Below are 22,958 nucleotides of genomic sequence, written 5' to 3' on the forward strand. Positions count from 1 at the left end.
GGAATACAAGAAAGGATATTTTGAGAAATGTCATGGTGGTCAATACAATGGAAGTCAGTATGGAACAATGTTGTCTGGTTACCAAGATTCTTCAAAATATCTTCTTTTGTGTTCTGCAGAAGAAATAAAGTCATACATATTTGGTATTAAATGAATATGAATAAATAATGAACTATCTCATTAAACACATTTTTTGCATAGGTTCAATTTCTGACACAAGGACTGTGTTTACTCCTGGCATTAAAGTCGGGCGATTCGGAAAGTCTGGAAAGTGGGGTCCAAAACGGAAAACAGGATCACCTTTCACCTCTCAATCCATGCAAGTTATGATTTATAAAGAAATGAACCAAACAGCAGAATAGGAAAACAATAGAAAAAACGACGTCTTCATAATACTGAAGTTTGCTTGATATCAACATGCAATGACAAGTCACGTGACACCCAAATTTAACCACCACAAGTGATAACTCTGCATATTTAAGATTTGTTTTTCCAGATTTGACTTGCGTTCGAGTCACCCGAGGTGGTTTTAATGAGAGGTATAAACAAACCAAAAGACGTGTCTGTAATTTAAAACCAAAAGCATAGAAAAGAAGTAAGCAAACAGATTTGATTTGATAACCTATTAGGATGAAGGAGAGCACTGTTCGATTTAGCAAAATAATCCTGTGTGATTTTGTGAACATGTGTCTTTGTTACGCATACATGTGTGTTCATATATTTAGAAATGTAACAGTGTGTGGACCAGTGGTTGTGTTTCAGACATGTATGTGTGTGCGTGAGGGTTCGTAAACGTTTTATTTTTTGTTATTTAATATTTTTCATCAGCGCGTATTGTATGCGTGTGAGTATTCAGTTGTGTGTCATACCATATTGTAAAGAATTGTATTTATCCGTCTACTGTGGTAAAAAGTAGGTATGTGTTTGAGGGAGTGTCTGTTTGAGTCTTAGGAAGATCTTTTGTACTTTTTGCCATTTTGCTTGTTTTTAAGATTTGTAATGCACACATCTAATGCATGCCTGTTGAATCTGCTGTTATGTATTTATTATTTTCATTTCTGTTCCTTTGCTTTTCGATTATGCATTGTTTTGTTATTATTTGTTTGGTTCATTTTTGTTGGTTACTGTTGGTAGTAATGCATCCCAACTTTAAAAACCTTCACTGGATCTAATACGATGCATCTGTTTTTAGTCCATATTTTCAGTCTGTCTCGGTCGCGGTTAAAGCAAGAATTCTGTCCAAACTAATCACAATCAGAGAAAGAAGCAGCGGTTGAAAATGGTGCCCAAAGGCATGAAATCAAAAGCAATTATTAAAACAGGAAAATCTATAATGGCGCGTGCTATAGAGTAAACATCAATGCCTAAAGTTTTAAATAGCAAATTAAAGAAAGCATCTAGCAACATGGAGTGATTCGCGGAAATGCCTTCGGAACATGGCAGTTGGCTTTGAATTCTTGTTTCGACAGTACATTCAAACAGACTGAAAATGTGGAAGCCTGTATGGTTCCTCGTGGTCCTATGAGGTCAAAGGACATATTCAGCTGAGGGCTGTAAGTCAAAAACTATTAAAAGTAAAGATGACTCACGGCCACATGCTTATTTAACTATTAAACTTTAATTCAGATGCATCATTATTATTATTGCATACATATATATTTTTATAAAATATATTTATCTACAGATATACTTTATATAAGTTCCTTTTTTTGAGTTGAACCGAAATATAATTTCATGCTTTATTCCTTTAAGATTACCGTTTTCTACAACATCGCAGCTGAATATTCCTTTCGGTACTTTAATATTGTACACATACACATTTTTATGTAATGTCTGTGTTAACAGTTCTGGTCGCCCACAACTACATTTATGTATATCTGTTTTATTATTTAAACACTTTGTACTCATGACAGCCTAACCCTAAGACAGCATCCTAACTCATACTGCATTTCTTCTAAGACAAAATGGAACTTATCTCTAAATGTCCTGCTGTTTGATCACATTCTGTCGAGTGGCATGAGTTCTAATCAAATAATCTTCCTGTGTACATCTTCTAGCATGACCCACCTCCTAAAAATCCCACCTCATGCACACACACAGTTGTTTGCCCTGGACACTCACATGCTCTCTATGCATGCACTGCACGCTCCAACCAGTTAGCCCTTTGAAGTGGACAGGCAAAAAAATTATCACTGATCAAACCATCAAATGGCCTTTATACAACAACAAAGATCTGATTTTTGAAAGTTTAAGGTTACGCAAACAAATTAGAATACGAATAAATCCAGAAATACTCGTATAGTAACCTCTTATTCGAAATGAATTGGCTTCCTAGTGAAATTGTATAGGCTATGACTATAAGCTTGAACTGAAAATAGCCCACTTCAAAACTCTCAGATCTATCTCTTCACTTCGGATACAGCACTTTCCTTCTAGATGACACGTCATCCATTAAACCACACGTGTGCTGTTCTCTTTGAACTACAAAAACAATTTCATCCGTGCATTGAGAATTCTGAATATGCATGGTGCTCATTAAAAAGAAAATCTTATTGTGTATTGCAGAAATGGTTTAAGATAACAGTACAACACACCTTTGCCTGCAAATGCCATATTTTACACATTTTATTAGTTTGAGTCCTAGTATTCAGATTATGATTGCACTTATTATGATTTTTGCTTATTGGGGACTAGAGGTTTTTGTAAGTGTTATAGTGTGATAATCCTCTATTGCTGTTTTATAACATTCAGCATGGGTAATTCTGAGACAAACTTCTTTAATCTGTTGAATTTTGCTCATAGCCTGAATAACTTTTATTCAAGGTTATTTTAAATTCGCACAATTTCTATTTAAGCCGTCTGAACCTTAGGTTACAGGTTAAACTGTATCCAGTTTAGATTATAGGGATACTCCACTCAAAAACGAAAATTGTGTCATAAATTACTCAACCTCAAGTAGAAAGCTCCACAGATTTTGAGGTTGAGTAATTTATGGCAGAATTTTTGGGTGGCCTATCCCTTTTAGTGTTTGTCTTCTTGTTAATTCTGCAACGTCCTAAAGCATGATTTATTTATTTTTTCAGATGCCCATATTGCCGGCTCTTGAGATTTCATTTCAAATTGTCTGACTAACCTTGGTTTTCAGTAAGGGTGTGATTGTGTAAATGTCGGTATGCGTTGTGCGTACGTTGATTAGTGTGAATGAGTGGTGCGTGCAAGTTTGTGTCCCGGGATTTTGTGTTTTCTCTGTATGTCCACGGTTACGTCTATATGTATGTCTACACATGCTGGTCTCTTGCATGCGTTTGTTTGTCTGTCTGTGTTTTGCTGGAGAATGCTGTGTTTTTGTGCTTTGCAGCAATGGTATACAGCCACTATGAATCTGCTGGCGACCTGGCTGACTGAACGCATGGAACAACAGCTTCATGTCTATCAACTCAAAATCCTCATCAGGATTGTAAAGGTATTTTTCTAACATTTTAGGAATTTATTGTCTATAGATCTGTAAAACTGGGCATGAGTCTGTTTCTGAGAGCATTGCACAAACAAGCTGATGGGTTTGATTCCGAATTACACCGTAAGCCAGGCAAAAGTGTCTGCGAAATCTGTAAATGTAAGTGTTCTAGTCATGGTAAGACCACTACGTCTTATTTTCTTCACATTGCTGCTAAAAGTATTTCCTGGCCTTATTCGGCACTGTATATTTAGCCTTAATAATCAGGAGCAACAAAGCAATATTTCATCCAAAAAAAAACATTATCTATAACATTATATCTTGTGCAATATAAAGTGCAAGTAATGTGTTTCCTACATTTTATTACCAATAAAACTGCTATTTCAAGTCAAACTTTCTGATTAAATAGTTCAGTAGAACAAAAACGTTGCTATGAATCATTCCAGTCACCAAAAGTAGCCCCCAACGTTGTTTCATTAAAGTAACAGTTCCCCCAAAATTGTCAATTCTGTCATCCTTTACTCACCCATATTGTCAATCAAACTTGAATGCCTTTCTTTCTTCTGCGGAACAAGAAAGAAGACATTTTGAAGAATGTTGGTAACCGAACAAGGACAGTACCTATTAGCTTCTATTGCATAGACACAAAACCAATGCAAGCTAATGGGTGCCACCGTTGTTCGGTTACCAACATTCTTCAAAAAATATTCTTCTGTGTTCTGCATAAGAAAGAAAGTCATACAGGTTTGAAATGACAAGAAGGTAAGTAAGTTATCACAGGTTTTATTGTTTATTTTCGAATAAACTATCCCTTTAATCTTGGCCTAAAGGGGCCCAATTTAGAATTTGAGTTTGGTTCTAAAGTATCTACTCTAATAATCCAGAATGAAATGTGCTAAAGAGGCTGTAACACTTGTTGATTTCTCATTCTTGTAGAAAAAATACCGTGATTTTAGGCTGCAAGGTGTTCTCGACTCCACACTGAACAGCAAGTCGTATGACACGGTACGAAACCGGCTCACCCTGGAGGAAGCCACTGCCTCCGTCCGAGAGGGAGGAATGCAGGGCATCTCGATGAAGGACAGCGATGAAGAGGACGAGGAGGACGATTAGACTAGCCCACTGCCCCGTACCCGACCTGTCTATCCATCTTTACCCCACCCCAACACTTTAAACTTAGCCTGATAAGATGCATGTAACAACTTTCATTACCCAGTTAGCAACTCTAGGATTTCCCCCATCAGCTGCAATTGCCCACAAACAAAGCTGAAAAACAATAGAAATCAAAGAATCGTACTGAATAATAAATTTTAGCTGTGTCATAATATAATAAAGAAGAACAGACTAGCACCGATTTTTGAACTCATTCATTTGAGCAAATTGTTTCTATGTGTTCCTAAGCAATATGGAGTACCATTTGTTTGATAATGTCGAGTGAGATTATTAGATGTGTCCCTATGTCCAATGCGATAACATATATGGCGCTTCTTTGACGTACTCTTACATACATTAATGATACATTGTTGTGAAGATGAGTGTATGGACCTTATCTTTGTCTTGTCTGTTTTTAAAGTGGATGCCAACTGCTTCGAAACTAAAAACGAACCTCTGTATTTAAGTTCGGAACTGTTAACTGTAAATGTCTTCTGTGTCTGCACACTTTCATTGTACGTTTTTTTTCCTTTTTTTGTGTCGAGGCTCTTTGACCCTGTGTTGCAAATAACCAACTAAGCATCGTGTCACGGGCATCTCAAAATGAAAATGAATTGGTATTCTAGAAATGCAATATCCTCATACCTCCATGTTGAAATCTTGTTGGAGACGTCTTTTAATTAGATGTCAGAAATGACAACCAAACTATTTATATTTTTGGTTCGGTTTGACTTTTACAGAGGATCTCTCACTTTTTTAAGTTTGTAAGTCCAGTAAAGCCATTCTGCTTATGTTCATAGATCTGTTGAGATTGCAACGTGCCATTTTTGGGGGGGTCTCACTATTGTTTTGTATATATGATGCTGTACATTGCATTCTGAGCCATCACTGCATGCCTCTGGGATCCACCTTCTCCAAAAGCATTTTGTTTTCTGTGTCAATTAGCTGGTGGATTCATTCTTGCGTTTGCCTTATCAAAGCCAACAGTTGTAATATGCAAGAGCTGTGGCCTCTCAATAAAGATAACATGATGTACTGATATTCCGGCAAATTTTGTTGTTTGTCTATTTAGAGCTGTAAACTTCAACCGGAAGTTTTTCTGAAATTTCTGTTCGGTTTTCTATTTTTACACATTATAAAGTGGTCCCTATAATTATTTGGAAACCTGAATCACGCTAAACATTAATTGACATGAAGAAATATTTTAAGTAATTTAAAACAGTAAGTATGAATGTACTTTTTGAAAAATATTGGTTTGAATCAAACCTACAGAAAGATATCTATAGATAATAAATTGAGCGCCACCCTGTGGTTGTTCTGCATATGGCTGAAAATAAATTTGGCTTTATTCCTCCACTAGATAGTTTTGTATATAGCTTAAATATATAGTTTATAGCTTGTATATAGCTTAAATATATAGTTTATAGCTTGTATATAGCTTAAATGCTTGCTGTTTAATAGTTGCATACATGAAAATGAAATGTTATGTCCAGTTATGACGTTTCAAAGTGTGACTTAGGTGTCTGACGTCCAATGTTTTGTCTGTTACGTAGTTAGATCATTATAAAGGTCTAACAAAATTCATATTTCTAATATGTACATATATTGTAAAAAAAATATTTTTGATTCACATTTTAAGAACAGACTTTTATTTTGGCGTCAGAGCTTTTGTTCAATTTAAGCTTCACGTTCGCCCGGATCCAGTTAGTAGTCGTCACATAAACTAAACCCCAAACCTTTAGTATTTATCTCATACGAAATGTCTGTCCTGCCTGGGTCTATAGTCGTGTCAGACTGGCATCGCTTCCCAGACAGCAAAGAGTTTTTCAGCAGAATACTGCATAAGAAGAGACGACGGAAGTTTGGTATGGTTGATCTCCATGGATACAGCAGTTCAGGCTCTATGCTACTGTTTATATTAATACCTTCTATCGTGTATTTCCAGTCTAGGCCATAATGAATGTCAGTAGCAAGACGCGTGACTATAAGTAACTGTTATAAATGTGGTTTTAATATTGCAAAGGTCTCCTGGAGGCTCCAACGATGCCTCCTCATATGAATGTGGACACCATTCGCTACAAGGTGTTTATCTCTGGTAAAACTGGAGTGGGAAAGAGCGCTCTCGCTGCCCGTCTGGCTGGCCTTGATTTTCCCAAAATGCACTATGAGACCACAGGTGTGTGCATTGTTCAAAACCCCCTGATTTGTCTCAATTCTTTTATAAAGGAACATTTTTCTTGCAAGCACAACATGGCAACAAAGAAAACATTCATGTTGAATATCATACACAAACACGGAAAAATCGATTAAAACCTTTACATCAAATAACATACGTCTGTTTTTTATTGTTGGTTTGCATAAATCTGAGCAATGACATTAGAGAGTTACATTTACGAAAGAATATGAATAAAAGATGTGCATACAGTGGCCTATAATGAAGATGCCATTCAGTCTAAATATAATCTCAGAACTGTCATATATTCTTGTAGGCATAGAGACAACAGTGATGTTCTGGCCTGTAAAGCTGAAGGACAGTGACCGTGTTCTGTTTTTCCGCTTTGAATTTTGGGACTGTGGAGAAAGTGCCATGCGAAGATTTGATCACATGTTACCGGTGAGCCACTCTTACATGGTTTTCTTAGACTACCCTTTCTCTGATGACAATCTGTATGATGTCAACCCTTCTCCCTGCAGTCCTGTAAGGAACACGTGGATGCAATGATTTTCCTGTTTTCCTTTACTGACCGTGGCTCCTTCGAAGATCTTTCCAATCAGATATCACGGATAACAGGATCTTCGGATCGAGTGGTTAAATTGGTGGTTGGCACGAAGTATCCTTTAAGAGCATTGGTTGACATAGTGGAACACATTGCTTTAGCATCTTTTTTGCAATATGTTAGTAGACATAAATCAGGTTTTCTTATTCAATCGGATAATTCACACAGACCTTAACAATGCAGGTTTGACTTATTTATGCACACAGATGTGACTGAGAGTGATGTAACACGGTTTAAAGAGGTGTGGGGTCTTCCGGTGTTCCGCGTGGGAGGTGATGTGAGCGCAGGGCTTGGTGAGGTAGCCCCCCTCCTAAATGCCCTTGCAGAAAACCTGTGGTACCAGGACTGTATAGCTGCTTCATCTATGTCCATCGCCACCGCTGGCCTCGCGCAAACAGACACGGAGATCATTGTATAGTATTGAACAATATAAAAATTCATGTTTACTGAATTCATTCATGTTTACACATGCATTAGACTACTGTGTGAAATATGACCAAAGTTTGCTACAGGGCGTTTCTTAATCCATGTCATAATATTGCTGCTATTAAAATAATTTACATTTTAAAAATGTACTTCTCAAGACATTTGTAGTTAATGAAACAATGCTTTAGCAAATGCATATATGAAGTGACATAATATGTAAATAAAGCAAATACAATAGTTAGTTAAACAATCAAGAAAACTGATTTTAAAATTATATAAGTACTTAATTAGGATTATTTATCAATAATTTTCAGGCTTTGTGAGCTTTGATACTCAACATGCCACTTTTGCTTAGAGAAGACGTGACTGACATTGGATCCACATCAGCTGGGAATTGGCACTTTTGACAAATGGTGTTGTCACTTGTTCCATCGGAGGCCAGCTGATGTATTAGTATGGGGAAAGGGGAATATTTTAAATTAATCAAAAGATGATTTAATTCAAGAATTTAAACAAAATACTAATGATAGATTAGTATCTTTCCAATGCACAGATCCGAATGCGTTGCATTATAATATGAGTGATAGATTACTAATATAGGATAAAAGCTTATGTCATCATTTTTTACTTTGCTTACCTTTTCTGCACGGACTTGTATGAAATTATTGGTGGATGTTATTATCACTTCTTCTGGTGCAAACTCTCCCACATACACTGTAAATATGTAGTTATCATCCACCATACCCATTTTCCCCTTTGAAAAAAGATATTCAGGGTTAGTAGTATATACTATCTATATAATGAACTATATAATGTACTTAATGCACACAGTAACTACCATACATTTAGTTGTGTTGACATTTGTTCAGAGGTCTAACATTGACAATATAACAAAACTCACCTGTGCATTATAGCTTTCCATTATAAAAGTGCTTGGTAAGAAAAAATGAAGAAAATCCTTTTGTCTGCTCACTTGGTAAGTTTATTTTCCCAATCCTCTACTCTTAGCTGTGTAGTGTATTAGAGCAATGACTTTATACGACGTTGGTGAGTGGCACACTTGGGTGAGGCTTGCATGACGTCTATGTGGTGAATTTATTAAATGGAAGAGAAAATGAAATTGGTTTTGTGAAGTCATAGCCATAAATTGTGACTGTTCAACCCTGTATTTATTTGAGATGGTCTGTTAGGGAATATATATTTTCAAATATACATTTTCAAGACAAATAAAAAGGAAATTAAATATGATATTGGATTATTATAAAAGTGAGACTAGATCACGATGGAAAGAATGTGATTCAGCCTAGCAACACTGAACACAAATACAGTAGCTAGAGAGCTTATGTGACATTCAATATCTTTGTCACAGCTGTCAGAACAAGTTTTCTTATTATTTCTTGTGTTGTTTATTTATTTAGACACTGAATTGAAGATTCATATTAAAGAGAAAAAACAAACGGTCGAGTGACAGATTGAAATCTAAAATATGTCACGCCAGTGTTCAGCTGAACTAGTGGGACTTTTATTCTAAAACTTACGCGGCTATCTTCGCCATTTTCCAAGCGGTTCTACCACCTCTTCCTTCACCTAGTCTTCCGTAACCCGGTTCGTTGACGAAATTTGGCGGCGGGCTATTTTAACATGACAGAAATGCACATCTGAAGCCTTTATTCATCTACAAAAGCACTCAAATAAATTTAAAACATCTAGTACTGATTATTAGAAGGCCGGTCTACTCGGTGTTTTTAACTAGACGATCGCCCGCGCCTGGCCAGGCAGAAAGGCCACAATGAAACTCACAGACAATGTGTTGCGGAGTTTCAGGGTTGCAAAGGTTTTCCGGGAGAATTCGGACAAAATAAACTGCTTTGACTTCAGTTCGAACGGCGAGACTGTTATATCGAGTAGCGACGACGACTCGATTGTCTTGTACGACTGCCAGGAAGGAAAGTAAGTCGCCTATAACGTGGGCTATGCAACATTTATATTGCTAGCTGTCCGGTTCCGCGGTGCTTTGGCCTTAACGTGAATATAAAGCTTTGATTTTTGCTACAGCAGTGTTACTGTGAGAGAAGTGGAAGATTCAATATAAATATACAGCTTTGTGAATGTGTTTATACTGACAGTTATTGTTGGTTTTTAATACGCGTGTGTAGCCCAAACGTGTGCTAACTGTTAGCTTCCACGCCTCCCTCTGAGATGCACTAAACAGTTGACTTAGCCCGCTAGCACAGTCAAAACCGCTGCTTTTTTAACTGCCTTAAATTGACCTCATATGTACTATGATCTTACAAAAATAACCACTATTATACCATGGCAATAAGACACTGAAGTCAACAGCATTGCCATAACAAAACCACTATACGTTGATATTACACACATGTTTTCACTAGAAATCGCGAGTGGAAAGTGTCATTTAGGGTTAGCTGTTATTTCGAGTTATCGTGGTAGCTATAAACAAGTCTTAATGTGTAATAAATAGAAACGTATGTATTTATATTTTTGTGCAAGTAATCTTATTTACTTTCTTTTTGTGTTTTCCGTGTCAGACCTAAACGGACCCTCTACAGTAAGAAGTATGGTGTGGATCTTATACGATATACTCATGCCGCCAACACGGTCGTCTACAGCTCCAATAAAATTGATGGTAGGATCATAATATAGATCAGTCATGTTATTTTACTGCATGGGATTTATCAATAGACCACTTCAGAAAACATAAGCAATGCCGTTTCAAACCTAACAAACGTTTGAAGAAAATACAACAAACGGAATATTTATAACCAAATCAAAATGTTGAACACATTTCTTAAAGATTGAATGATATATGTACGATTTGGAAGTAAAATAAGTGGTCTGTACAAATGCTGCTGCTTTTCTTACTTTTGCAAAGAAATGGTCTAAATAAAAAATATTTAAGACCATTTATATAGAAAGTGTGAGACGGTGTTATTTGTAAAGTATCCATTTGATTTTCTTTTTCTACGTATGTTTTGAATGATCTTCATATTGTTGAAATAAGGCGATTGCAAGTCCGCAAACTCTTTGGATGAAGGTGTTCCTCAAACCCTCTGCCCACTCTGGTCTGAGGTAGTTGTTTGTACAGTTTTTAGGGTCTGTTATTCTGCCCTGTTATGGAGCTAACTGTACAGATTACTGCCTTGCCCAGGGTTGAGCCTGTTCGTCTGACACCTCGCACCCTCGGATTCCTGCATTACCATAAATTCCATTGGTTATATCTTGTGTTGCGTGATTTATTTGGACATTTTCCTCTACCAATGTGTTGTTGCAGATACAATACGATACCTTTCTCTTCATGACAATAAGTACATTCGATACTTTCCCGGACACAATAAGAGGTGAGAATCAATCACTTAAATTCCCAAGTAACGTTTTCTTCTAAAAGAACATTTGTCTTATGGTGATTTTTTTTTTGTTGTGTTTTATGTTTTCACAGAGTTGTTGCGCTTTCTATGTCTCCTGTTGATGACACGTTCATATCTGGCTCACTCGATAAAACTATTCGCCTGTGGGATCTTCGCTCACCAAATTGTCAGGTAAGCGATATTCTTCATTGAAAGTGAATGTGGTTGTTTTTGGTAGCTCTTTGATCCTTGCCTTAACTTCGTCCAAGCATCTAACCAGCCAGGACTATGACAAGTAACAAAGACTGTTCAGTCCTGAATAGCTCCGCCCACTATGTAATCCCATTGGTTCAAAATCCAGCTGCTCGTAATTTACATTAATTGTGTCACAGACAGTCACATCATTTCAGCAGCTTCGCAAATTGCTTGTTTCTAGTTGTTGTGTTTGCACATAATGTAAGCTCGAGTCAAATCTTGGCTCTCCTCACAGGGCCTCATGCATCTCCAAGGGAAGCCAGTTTGCTCATTCGATCCTGAGGGGTTGATTTTTGCTGCAGGGGTTAATTCTGAGATGGTCAAACTTTATGATCTACGCTCCTTTGATAAGGTAACAAAAGAACACTTTCAATAAAACCACCCTGGAGATATCATATATACATGATATCATATACTTCAAGTTGTAAGAAGTTAAACATAAATTTTATCTGCATTAGGGCCCATTTGCCACATTTAAACTACAGTACGAGCGTACATGCGAGTGGACGGGTCTCAAGTTTAGCAACGACGGAAAGCTCATACTAGTCTCCACAAACGGAGGAACGCTCCGAGTGCTGGATGCCTTCAAAGGAGCCATTCTCCACTCATTTGGGGTGAGAATATATGGTAATTTTGAACATGTTTTTTTGTTTTTATTGCATTGTAGATGGTGTCTCACGGTATTCTTTTCTATCACCGCAGGGCTATAATAACAGCAAGGGCGTCGTTTTAGAGGCCTCATTCACTCCAGATTCCCAGTTCGCTATGATTGGTAAGTCTTATCGTGAGCTAGGCACAACACCAGAGATGACATACAGAGAGTGATGTCGTCTTCACTGTGTTAAATTTCTAGGGTCAGAGGATGGGAAGATCCATGTGTGGAATGCCGAGAGCGGGTTGAAAGTAGCACTTCTTGACGGGAAGCACACTGGCCCTGTGACCTGTTTACAGTTTAACCCTAAATTCATGACCTTTGCCAGCGCTTGTTCTAACATGGTAAGAACCTATGAATAGTAAGATGTATAAATCAAAAGTAAAAAGTGTTAAACCGAGTTTGGGTTGTCACAATGTACCAGTTTACACGAAATGTACGGTCTCTCACCAAAATCTCACCTCCGCAGGCATTCTGGTTACCCACGATCGATGACTAATGGGCAGATCTCAGGACTTGTGTCCGGAGATGTTTCACTGTGGGATATCATCTTCCAGCAGGTGGCATCAGACACCCTGTTCTTGACACACAGGGGAAACTCATATTTGGACTTTTTAACTGTAAATATATTGGACTTGATGCTGTTGTATTTCAGATCATTCTGTGATAAAGATAAAATGTTTCACCAAACCTTGTTCTTTTGTAAAACATTGTAATATAATCTGTTTGCATTATGTTTTGTTTGTGAGGTGGTAGCTAGTATTCTATAGAACCGAATGTGTGCAAGAGGTGTGACCACAGCTTTTTGTGGATCCGATCTGATCTTATCGCTAATCAAACATTACATCCGAATTCAGCACCGCTATCTTGTGCAGTCCTAAGAGATCTCAATTGAACAATTTTTTTAATAAACGTGTTTATACAACTTGCTGATATGCATCCTAATATAATCTGTCTTTAAGGAAAGATTGCTTTAATAGAGTTTTTGGTTCAGCTTGTTTTTATGTAGATATGTGTGTGTGTGTGTGTTTATAATATACTTTTGTAATACCAGCAATATTGTGAAATTTGTATTAAATTCAATCTCATAATGAATATACACTGACCACACAACTTTACTTAATTTAAGGTTATTTGGTATTTTACAGTAACTTCAGGGGACAATGAGTGGTACTACAAGTAATGTGGTATACGCGGGTAGCAATAAAATACACTTTTATTAAAATCTCTATATAGTAAAGAAAAATGTATGCTGTATGGAAAAATATTTTTTTCAAATATCTTCTGAACACCAGGCATCTGGTTGATGTCAAAATCTGACCCAATGGCTTTCCCTGCCTTTAGCCCAATTTTTACTTTTGTGTCGGACCTTCGGAAATGACCTTTAATGGTGTAAAATCTTTAATACGATAATCTGAAAAACAAATCACATGTGTTAACGTTGACAGCCTAATTCTAATCTATAGCATGTGATTGTGGTGTGTAGACAAATTTATGTTAATTCTTAACTTTTATAGATCCTTATAGATGCTTGGAAAATGACATATGCACGTTTCAATGCCCAATTTGTGTGCACCTTTATCTTTGTTTCAATCTACCTGTAATCATACAAGGACATTTTACAGCTAAGATAACACATTTGTTATAAAAAAGTGCTTTAAAAAAATTTGCTCCACATTCTTTCTGCTGAAATGTGCTTACTTAGTCACGTGGACACGCCAGAACACGCCCATTGAGTGGCAAAACACTCAGCAAAATGGCTGCTTTCAATAGGAGATTAGGACATTACACCCAGTCAAGTCTAAAAGCTTCACACTTACACATGAAATTATTCGTAAATTCAACATTTTAAACTTAAACAGCAGGCTGTGTTGGGGGATGGTCAGGTCATCACCCATGGCCAGACAGTGTGCATGCTAAATTTGGGGCAAGAGGGATCAGGTTCCTTCTGCATGCACACACGATCCTGTCCCAGTTACAGGAGCCTTCTCTCACACATTTGCTCCTCTCACATTCTCTCTAGCTCGGATAGCGCACACTGTCACGCACCTAACTCTTGCTTTATACTTCATTTGTCTATTGTGTTTTCATATGCTGTTTTGACACACTGATCATAACAAGCCGAGATTTTTGAAAAGATCGTCCAGGTGACCCAACCTGTGCTTCCAGCTTCATCCGACTCTCAGGGTTGCTTGGCGGGTAGGAAGGTACCACGCTGACCCGCCATGTTTCTGGTCCTGGTGGTCACAGAAGAGTTGAGGGAGTTCCTGGCCAGGGCGAGAAGTGGAACTGGCCGCCTCATCCAGGTGTTGATCAGAGACGGTGAGTGAACAGAGCCTCTGATGTGTTCACTCACTTTGTATGAGGTATCGTTAAGAGAATGGAAATGAAATGGAAATTAACTCAGTGATATTTCCATTCTAGTTTTGCTACCTTTTTTTGTTTCTTTTCTGATGTAGATCAATGTTAATTTGATTAAAAGCTTAGACGTTTCAAAAGCTTAAAAAAATAAAGGTGCTACAAAAGGTTCCATCTCCATGATGCCATAAAAGAAGCATTTTTGATTCCCCTAAAATCATAAAAAAATCTTAAAAGAAACATTTCTTTCTTTCTGTTTTATAGTGTAAAGAATATCTTTTCAGTACAAAGAGCCTTTTGTGCAACAGAAAGATTATATGAAGGCTAAAGGATCTTTTATGGAACCATATACAGACTCAAATAGTTCTCCTATTTGGCTTTGTTTAGCATCTTTGTTTTTTTTAAAGTGTCAAGGACAAAATAGGAACATTATGAATAAAATATAACTGCTGTCCTTCTGAAATTGCCATATTTTGTTGTTTTTTTAAATCATTATTATTAGTCACCCTTTATGTTTTTCTCTGAGTTTTGCAAATATCTAACCAATAAAATCTAAATCTAAAATTTTTACCGTTTCCTGAAAAACAGCGAATTTGGATATCAGAGATTTTGGAAGGACAGTGACGATATGTAGAATTCAGTTAAAGAGAATTCTCAAGCAACATCTAAAGTTAAAATCAAATAAAGACACCAAAATGTACATAGTATTCTATGTGATTTTATCCCTGTAATTTTTTATAACAAATAAGATATTGTAAATTTGATTGTTTCTTTTTCATTTAATATAGGTCTTTGTTTATGTTTTTGCCGTTATATAAGGACAGAAAAACAAAACATGTTTCACAATGTGTTTTGATTGTGAAACATCCCAGTTCACGAGCTTGGTTAGATGACGCAGAAACTGGAAGGTTCAGGAGAGATTAACTGTGCAGAGGTCAGAGGAACTATGATCTGTTCTCTATTGCCGTGGATGTGCGTTGAAACGCTAGCTCACTATCAGGTGACAAGATCCGATTGCTTAGAAGGAAAGATCAAAACACTATCGAATTTGTGTGAAGTCACTCTGCCATTACCTAACTTCACTCTTCACTGAAGAGTCTTCAGACTTCTCACCGTTTCTAGAATCAGACTGTTCAATCAGCTTTTGGTTTATTTTGCATAAATTCAACAAGCTAGTAAGCCAGACAATTTGCTTCTACACAGAAGCTAGACTAAAAAACAGTAATTTTACAGTATGTTACTGTTATTTAAAAAAATTCTCGTAAAATATAAACTGTAATTTTACAGTGTTTTTACATGTTTTCCATTTATAATGTAAAAACTGTTGTTTTTACAGGTTTTTCAGGTATTGTGCAAAACCTGTATTATATTTTACAGAATTATACTTTTTTTACAACAGAATTTACTTACAGAATTTGACTGCTTACAGATTTTTCCCGCATTTTTGAAATACGGTAAAAAACTGCCTACATCAAATTATCGAAAACAAACCTGCAGATTTACAAGAATAACTTTTTAACAATTATATGTGAAAATAATGAATTAAGGTATTTTCTGCACCCCAGCTGCGAGAATTCTTTTTTACAGTGTATTTTTATTTTTATAGACTTTTATATGTAACAGACTCATCAGGAGCCTTTTGGTCTCACGGAGATGATATTTCAGGCAGATTTGGAATGAGAAAACAGGCCACCACAGTTTTGTTGACTAGGTTCCTGAGTCATACGTGTATCTCAACTCTCATTGGCCAGTGATACTAGTCACATGGTCAGCTGCTAACGTTAATGTTATAGGAAATTCTTTGTTAACACTGACAAAGCAAAAATTTGATACTCAGCTGGTACAAATATATTTGTATGACAGTGTTCCGGGCGATGTTTGTCTTTAGAAACTGTCATGTGGGCAAACAGCTTTTTGTACGTGTGTGTTAAGGGGTATGCAAAAAGCTCATGGAAACTATGTGTCTGTGCTGAAAGCTGGAATGTGTGCGACCTCAGAATAGCAGCTTCTGTGAATGAGCATCAAGAAATCCCCCCTCCGAGGTAATTCTCATTGGTTACGTTTATGTATGAGTGGGGTTTGTGATGGATCCGATTATTGATGTGCTGTTATTGACAATGTGCACATTATAATATCAGTCCATGTGCATATTCTTCAATGGTTCTACACAATATATAGATGCTTTGACCGCTTGAATGTCATTGCATTCAAAGTCCCATTAAAAATTGTTTATCTAATATCTTTAAAAAAAAGTAAATAAAAAAAAGTACTTAAAAAGTATTTTGAGCTCAGTACTCATATATATATATATATATATATATATATATATATATATATATATATATATGTATATATGCATTATACATTTTTAAAAAGTAGTTTGGTTTGGCAGTATAGTATGTAGCTGCAAAGAGAAGCTGGGAAACAGATGCACTGATGAGCACTGTAGATTATTCACATGATAAGAGACACATTATAAGGGAATGCAGAGCAGTGTTCAGAGAATGGTAACCCGTACTTCATTGTGAGGGTAACTGAGGGTGTGTTGGTCTGAATGTTTTAGGAAGTCAGTGACGTATTCGCGCGTGATCTGATCCGTGTAAAGTTTTAAGCTGAGACAGTAGACTAATGACATGAAGGACCAGTAGGATCAGATGTAATTTCGGGAACACCAAATGTGCTTACAACATTTATGTGTGTGCTGTATTTATATGCTTGTGAGTTCCTGTGTGTTGTTGTTGGCCGTTAAATACAGAGGTGTGAAAACCTTGTAGAATCAAAGGGATATTTTGAGAAATGTCTGAGTGGTTTTGTGTCCCTACAATGGGGGTTAGTGTTGTTTGGTTACCAATGTTCTTCAAAATATCTTCTAAATGACTTTTTGTAATATTTTGTTTGAGACTTGACATGGTACTGGCAAATCTTTTTTTAGGGAATTTAGATGAACAGCATGCACTAAAGTAAACTTCCCTTTACTGTGCAGTTTTAGATACTAGAGTGTTACTGTGTATATACATATATATATTTTTTTTATTATTGGAGAGTGAATTGCTTCTTGGAACTGTATTGTGGTGATGGCTTTATGATGGCAGTATCATAAAAAAAGTATAATGTTGTTTTATGGCAATGAGCCTTTTAAAATCATACCGGCTTGTTATTGCTTTCAGTGGAAACACTGACTCAAACCTTTCAGAATGTTTGCGTTTATATGTTAGCTTTGATCTTTAGGTCTGAGCTTATTTATACAATAGAAATCAAATAATGTTATACTACTTGCTACATATGATGGGATGTGAGTACTGTATTCATTTTATGTATTCATAAAAGAGTTTACTGGCATACCATATAAAATATTACATTGTATCTATTACATTGGCACAAATCAACACAAATGTAGGTCAAATAATCTATATATATATATAAATAAGACTATAGAAGATTGCAAAAGTTTATAAACATAATATATTTGTATATTCTATAGTATATCCATTAAACTGTATAAAACTTTTTTTTATGTTTTATACAGTTATATAAAGTTAAATATGAGAAGTTAGAGTAGAAATATTACAAATGGAAATATGGGAATTATTAGTGTGTGTAATTGTTTTATTCTTTGATGGCTTAAAGGGATAGTTCACCCTAAAATGAAAATTCTGTATCTGTATGTGTTTGTGCGTGTTCTGTGGAGGGTTTGTGTGAGTGTGTGTGTGTCTGAATCTGTGTATCTATGTCTGTCTTCTATATTTTCATTTTATTTGTTTTGACTTGTATAACCTTATATGTTTTGCTTATAGTCAATATGTTTTCTTGTACAGCTGCTTTGAAACAATGCAAATTTTAAAAAGCGCTATATAAATAAAGTTGACTTGACTTGCTAAAAACAAAGGAAGAGGTAATGAAGAATGTCAGTATCCGAGCAAATCTCGTCCCCCATCAAAGTAGGGAAAATAAATACTATGGTAGTGAATGGGGGAGGAGATCTGTTTGCTAACAGTCATTCTTCCAAATATCTTTCTCTGTGTTTAGCAGAATAAAGAAATGTATACATGTTTGGAACAATCTGAGGGTGAGTAAATGATGACAGAATTAAAATGTTTGGGTGAACTATCCCTTTAAGGCTCGTCTGAAACCAGAGGCAAGAAATAAAGTCCATATGATGTTAGCTTGAACGATATGTTGATAATTCAACAGGCTGGTAATGCAATATATCAACTTCATTTGTTTTCCACCTGGGATATACAACAAAACTAATTTCAAAATTGAGGGCACCCACCACTATTGGACTGTTTGATCTATTAATAACTGCAGATTAATGTGTCTCTATGTGACCTAAGCTGCATTTGCTATATTGGGTGTAAGAGACAAGGTGTGTCATGCACTTTTTATAGCACAAGGTAGAGATTTATAATATTTCACTTATTTGTTATCAGTAATATTAGATATGCCCAGCCTTGTAAACATGTTCGGAGTGATCCACATGATGCAATATGAAATGAGACTAGGTTTGTGATGAGAGTTTTTTCTGTGTTTCAGAGCAGCTGGTGCTAGGGGCATACAGAGAGCCGCTTCAGTGCTGGGATAAGGATTATGACCACTTCCTCCTCCCCCTGCTGGATCCCCACGAACCCTGTTACATTTTATACCGACTGGACACGAAGAACGCTCAAGGATATGAGTGGCTCTTCATCTCCTGGTCACCTGACCAGTCACCAGTAGGTTCAACATCCATGGAATGAAGATCTGTAGATTGACCTTTGTTCTGTTCGTTATTAGCATATAAACAAAATAAACTGCCCATAAACACCCTCTGAAAAACAATTGAGCCGGGAAGCACATTTTTGTCTTGTGCCTGATGTAGCTGATGAAATCGCAAACTTTTTAGGAGGTAACTCGTATGAACTTGTACAATCGAAATCATACAAATATGTGTGGAAGACCAAACCTGCGATAATAAAAATAAATTTAATAATATGAAAAAATTATTTAAGTATTTAGGTATATTGAGTATATTTGTGGCATTTTTCGCTTTATTAGTAAAGTTTTAGTAAGAGAGAGGACAGGAAGGGAAGTGGGAGAGAGAAGAGGGTGGGATAGAGAATGGCCATTCAACAGGAATCGAACCAGAGAGCACTATCGGCCCATACATATTTATTTCTATATTTTAATATTTCTTTCTTTATTTTTTCATAAATATTAGAGTTATTATAGTTTTGTTTTTAGTTTAATTAATATTTTAATTGAATATTTTTAGCTTTTTCGTTTTTATGAAATCCAAACAACTTTATCCATGAATGAAGAATTCACAGCCATGTTGTAAAATAGAAAACAATTTTTATGAGATTGCGGTGGCTTTATTTGTTACTGGATATTTAATTACAACCAGTTCAACAAAGAATAACCTAGCAACCACATTTAGAGTATCATAGCAACTGCATAGACACACCCGAGTAATCGATTTTTATTTACAAATGTATAAATCTAGGTTATTGTTATATGTTACGGGCCTGAGAGTCTTTTTCTGTTAAAGTTGAATTATTTATAAATGCTTTCCTTTTGGTACAGGTCCGACAAAAGATGCTGTATGCGGCCACCCGAGCCACAGTGAAGAAAGAATTTGGTGGCGGTCATGTAAAAGATGAGATGTTCGGCACAGTCGAGGTACTAACATACACTGCAACATCAACAATGAAGAACATTTTGTAACATTGATCAATGGTTTTTACACAGTCTGTAAATTTGAAATGTGATTTATTGATTGCAAGTAAAACATCATGATTTTTTTCCTCTTTTTGAAAGATCACATGCAGAAATCGAAATTTACTATTGCACCTGTTATCTGTATTCACCTGTCAGTCAAATACCCTGGAGCTGTATTATTTACAAATTTCCTTACACGAATGTTCCTGAAGCTCAGTAAATCATTGTGTCAGCAGCGCAAAGGTCACAGGTTTGATTCCTAGAAAACACACTGATAAAATGTATGCTTTGAAAGTGCCGTAAGTCACTTTGGGTAAAAACATTTGCCAAATGAATGAATATAAAACAATCATCTTCTGTATCATTCTGAAAAAATGGGTTTCATCAAAAAAGACACAAACCCAACATTTTTGGTGTGAAACAAAAGTTTAAAATAAGTATTTTTTCTTTTTCTCTCTCATCATCACCAGGAAGATGTTTGTCTTCAGGGGTACCTGCGTCACATGACATCACGTTCTGCACCAGCCCCTCTGACAGCTGCTGAACAGGAGCTACAGAGAATTAAAATAACAGAGGTGAAGCAACTCTACACCTATGACAATGCATTGCATGATGCCTACCCATACAAGACTAGGGCTTTTTGTGTTTGAGTTGTGAATAACAGAATATACTTTTTTGTTCAATCTCTGTGCTTGCAGGGCAGAGTTAAACAGGTGAGTGCCTGTAAACTCATGGTTGGCGTATAGTACACTGTCACCTTATTCATGGTGAAATACGATGTTGTGTGTATATGTGATTATGTATTTACTCACTAATCACAAATCTCTCGGCCGACATGAATTATCCTTTAAACAGAACAATGAGCCACCATGTCTGAGTCCTGGATAGCCGATATGAACCCTTTATGAACATTTCTGCATGATTGTCTCACTGTATAAATGGCATCATGTCAAACCAGAGAGATTTATGCGGAACATTTTTCAACCATATTGGTTCTGTGGTTTTATTTGGGTGTCTGTAGGTAAAAACTGAGATCAGCGTGGACCCTAAACATCAAACACTACAGGGTATTGCCTTCCCTTTAAAGGCTGAAGCTAAACGCGCCCTACAGCAGCTTGCTGAGAGACGGATCAACTACATCCAACTGGTACGATACACACACAACCACTCTATGTAGCCCCCAAAAACCGTCAGTCAAAAAACGCTTACATTACATTTTATTTGGGACATTTTTATTCAACTTTATGTTTTATGTTTATAGAAGTTGGACACAGAGAAGGAAACCATCGACCTGGTTCACACCAGCCCGACAGACATCCGCGAGCTACCCTGCCGGATCCCACTGGATACACCCAGATATCACTTCTTCCTTTACAAACATTCACATGAGGGAGAATACCTGGAGTCTGTGGGTTAGTTGTGTCTTATTTTCCTTATACAGACATCATCTATATTCATTTTATTAATACTTTCTTATGAATGTAATGACCCTTTCTTCACAGTGTTCATATACTCCATGCCTGGATACAGCTGCAGTATCAAGGAAAGGATGCTGTATTCTAGCTGCAAAAGTCGACTGCTTGAGGAAGTTGAAAGGGATTTCCACCTACAAGTGGCTAAAAAGGTAGCAAACTTTTATTTGGGTGAAAAGCTCAAAAGAAAGTTTGATGTCACACTAGGCATCTCATTTACAGACGATAATACACGTTCCAGCACATTATTTTGTTTCTTACTTAATGTTTTCTTTTCCTTAAATTCTTCCTTATAACTTTTTTGGCTGACATCACATAAACTGGCTGGGATGTTGGTTAAAAACTATTTAGACATTCTAACTTCAGCTTTTCCAAAATGTATTCTATTTTTATGTACGTTTCATATAGCTGGAGATAGATAGCGGAGAGGAACTGACAGAACAGTATCTGTACGATGAGGTCCATCCTAAACAGCACGCTCACATGCAAGCCTTCGCCAAACCCCGCGGGCCTGCTGGGAAGAGGGGAAACAAACGTCTCATCAAGGGAGGTGGAGACAGCTAGAGGAATGAACTTCAGTTGTAGCCTAAATATTCCGCAGTACCCTTTTCTAACCCGCTCAAGTCGATAATTGGAATATTGTGTTCATTTTTGTTTTTGCTTTCTTTGGCTTGAATTTACTCTTCTATCTCTTTAGATATTTATTCATTTTGTGTGCTTACGTGTATATCTTTGAGAAAGAGGAATACTCAGGTACTCAAATTCTTCTGAATGTCTACATTCAATATCATTTTGATAAGAATGAAATATTTCGAAAGTGTTTATGTGAAAGATAAAAAATGTGGTAAACATGTTTGTGGTTTGTATTTGGATAAGAAACATGTTCTCGCAAACATTTAAACATTGAAACTGTAAAGAGATGTAATGTAATACAGTACACATAGAGCCAAATCTGACACATAAATAAAATATGAAATGCATTTTATTGTAACAATTTTGTTACTCCTTTTTGTCTTAATGACCTGTCAATAAACATATGCAAAAATATTCTAACTTAATTTTCATCCTCTTCTAGTAGTTAGATAATTAATCATAAAACACTTCCATATGTCAAATATCAACACCTTTATAACATTGAGCATGTCTTGAGTATTTGATTGAACAACTGATTTGTAATTTTTTTGAATAGGCTACATAAAAAATCATTTTAGTCTTAGAAGACTAGAAGGTTAATAATCATATTATTTTGCAAGTTCATACACCCCAAACAGTCCTGCAATGCTTACGAACATAATGTTACATAAATAAATAAAAACAATTTAACATGACCCAGTGTTTGGTGATTATTTG

The 22,958-nt window shown here is 36.3% G+C and overlaps 4 protein-coding genes across 5 annotated transcripts in view; all 4 read left to right on the forward strand.

Annotated features, from left to right (window-relative positions):
- The window catches only part of cadpsb (Ca2+-dependent activator protein for secretion b), a 70,672-nt gene extending 65,026 nt beyond the window's left edge, over positions 1-5,646 (forward strand). Inside the window, exons 28-29 of the mRNA XM_079461367.1 lie at positions 3,359-3,463; positions 4,391-5,646. Coding sequence (XP_079317493.1) covers positions 3,359-3,463; positions 4,391-4,567 — 282 coding nt within the window. The 3' untranslated portion in view covers positions 4,568-5,646. The remainder of the gene's footprint in view (positions 1-3,358; positions 3,464-4,390) is intronic.
- Positions 5,647-6,276: 630 nt separating this feature from the next.
- On the forward strand, positions 6,277-7,954 carry cplane2 (ciliogenesis and planar polarity effector 2). Its single transcript, XM_079461162.1, has 5 exons — positions 6,277-6,471; positions 6,630-6,782; positions 7,096-7,220; positions 7,301-7,437; positions 7,567-7,954. The coding sequence occupies exons 1-5, from the start codon at positions 6,366-6,368 to the stop codon at positions 7,799-7,801; spliced, it is 756 nt and encodes a 251-aa protein (XP_079317288.1). The 5' UTR covers positions 6,277-6,365; the 3' UTR covers positions 7,802-7,954.
- A 1,367-nt stretch (positions 7,955-9,321) lies between these two features.
- wdr82 (WD repeat domain 82) lies at positions 9,322-13,011 on the forward strand. Its single transcript, XM_079461161.1, has 9 exons — positions 9,322-9,759; positions 10,359-10,456; positions 11,102-11,168; positions 11,267-11,366; positions 11,665-11,781; positions 11,888-12,043; positions 12,132-12,201; positions 12,283-12,425; positions 12,551-13,011. The coding sequence occupies exons 1-9, from the start codon at positions 9,599-9,601 to the stop codon at positions 12,578-12,580; spliced, it is 942 nt and encodes a 313-aa protein (XP_079317287.1). The 5' UTR covers positions 9,322-9,598; the 3' UTR covers positions 12,581-13,011.
- A 275-nt stretch (positions 13,012-13,286) lies between these two features.
- twf2 (twinfilin actin binding protein 2) lies at positions 13,287-22,935 on the forward strand. 2 transcript variants are annotated; one of them, XM_079461159.1, is made up of 8 exons: positions 13,287-14,403; positions 18,973-19,151; positions 20,002-20,097; positions 20,607-20,711; positions 21,158-21,283; positions 21,398-21,548; positions 21,639-21,760; positions 22,017-22,935. In XM_079461159.1, the coding sequence occupies exons 1-8, from the start codon at positions 14,307-14,309 to the stop codon at positions 22,170-22,172; spliced, it is 1,032 nt and encodes a 343-aa protein (XP_079317285.1). In that variant the 5' UTR covers positions 13,287-14,306; the 3' UTR covers positions 22,173-22,935. The 2 variants fall into 2 exon arrangements, with proteins under 2 accessions (XP_079317285.1, XP_079317286.1); XM_079461160.1 differs by lacking the exon at positions 13,287-14,403 and adding an exon at positions 16,149-16,481.
- The last annotated feature ends 23 nt before the right edge of the window (positions 22,936-22,958 follow it).

The sequence above is a fragment of the Barbatula barbatula genome (assembly GCF_947034865.1).
Source record: "Barbatula barbatula genome assembly, chromosome: 7".
Taxonomy (NCBI): domain Eukaryota; kingdom Metazoa; phylum Chordata; class Actinopteri; order Cypriniformes; family Nemacheilidae; genus Barbatula; species Barbatula barbatula.

What these genes read in the sequence shown, in the direction of transcription:
- cplane2 (XM_079461162.1), top strand. Translation starts at nt 6,366, where the DNA reads ATGTCTGTCCTGCCTGGGTCTATAGTCGTGTCAGACTGGCATCGCTTC. An exon ending in GAAGAGACGACGGAAGTTTG is followed by an intron (nt 6,472 to 6,629) that starts GTATGGTTGATC and finishes AATATTGCAAAG; the next exon opens with GTCTCCTGGAGGCTCCAACG. An exon ending in GATTTGATCACATGTTACCG is followed by an intron (nt 7,221 to 7,300) that starts GTGAGCCACTCT and finishes TTCTCCCTGCAG; the next exon opens with TCCTGTAAGGAACACGTGGA.
- wdr82 (XM_079461161.1), top strand. Translation starts at nt 9,599, where the DNA reads ATGAAACTCACAGACAATGTGTTGCGGAGTTTCAGGGTTGCAAAGGTT. An exon ending in TACGACTGCCAGGAAGGAAA is followed by an intron (nt 9,760 to 10,358) that starts GTAAGTCGCCTA and finishes TTTCCGTGTCAG; the next exon opens with ACCTAAACGGACCCTCTACA. An exon ending in CAGCTCCAATAAAATTGATG is followed by an intron (nt 10,457 to 11,101) that starts GTAGGATCATAA and finishes GTGTTGTTGCAG; the next exon opens with ATACAATACGATACCTTTCT.
- twf2 (XM_079461159.1), top strand. Translation starts at nt 14,307, where the DNA reads ATGTTTCTGGTCCTGGTGGTCACAGAAGAGTTGAGGGAGTTCCTGGCC. An exon ending in GGTCACCTGACCAGTCACCA is followed by an intron (nt 19,152 to 20,001) that starts GTAGGTTCAACA and finishes CTTTTGGTACAG; the next exon opens with GTCCGACAAAAGATGCTGTA. An exon ending in ACCTACAAGTGGCTAAAAAG is followed by an intron (nt 21,761 to 22,016) that starts GTAGCAAACTTT and finishes CGTTTCATATAG; the next exon opens with CTGGAGATAGATAGCGGAGA.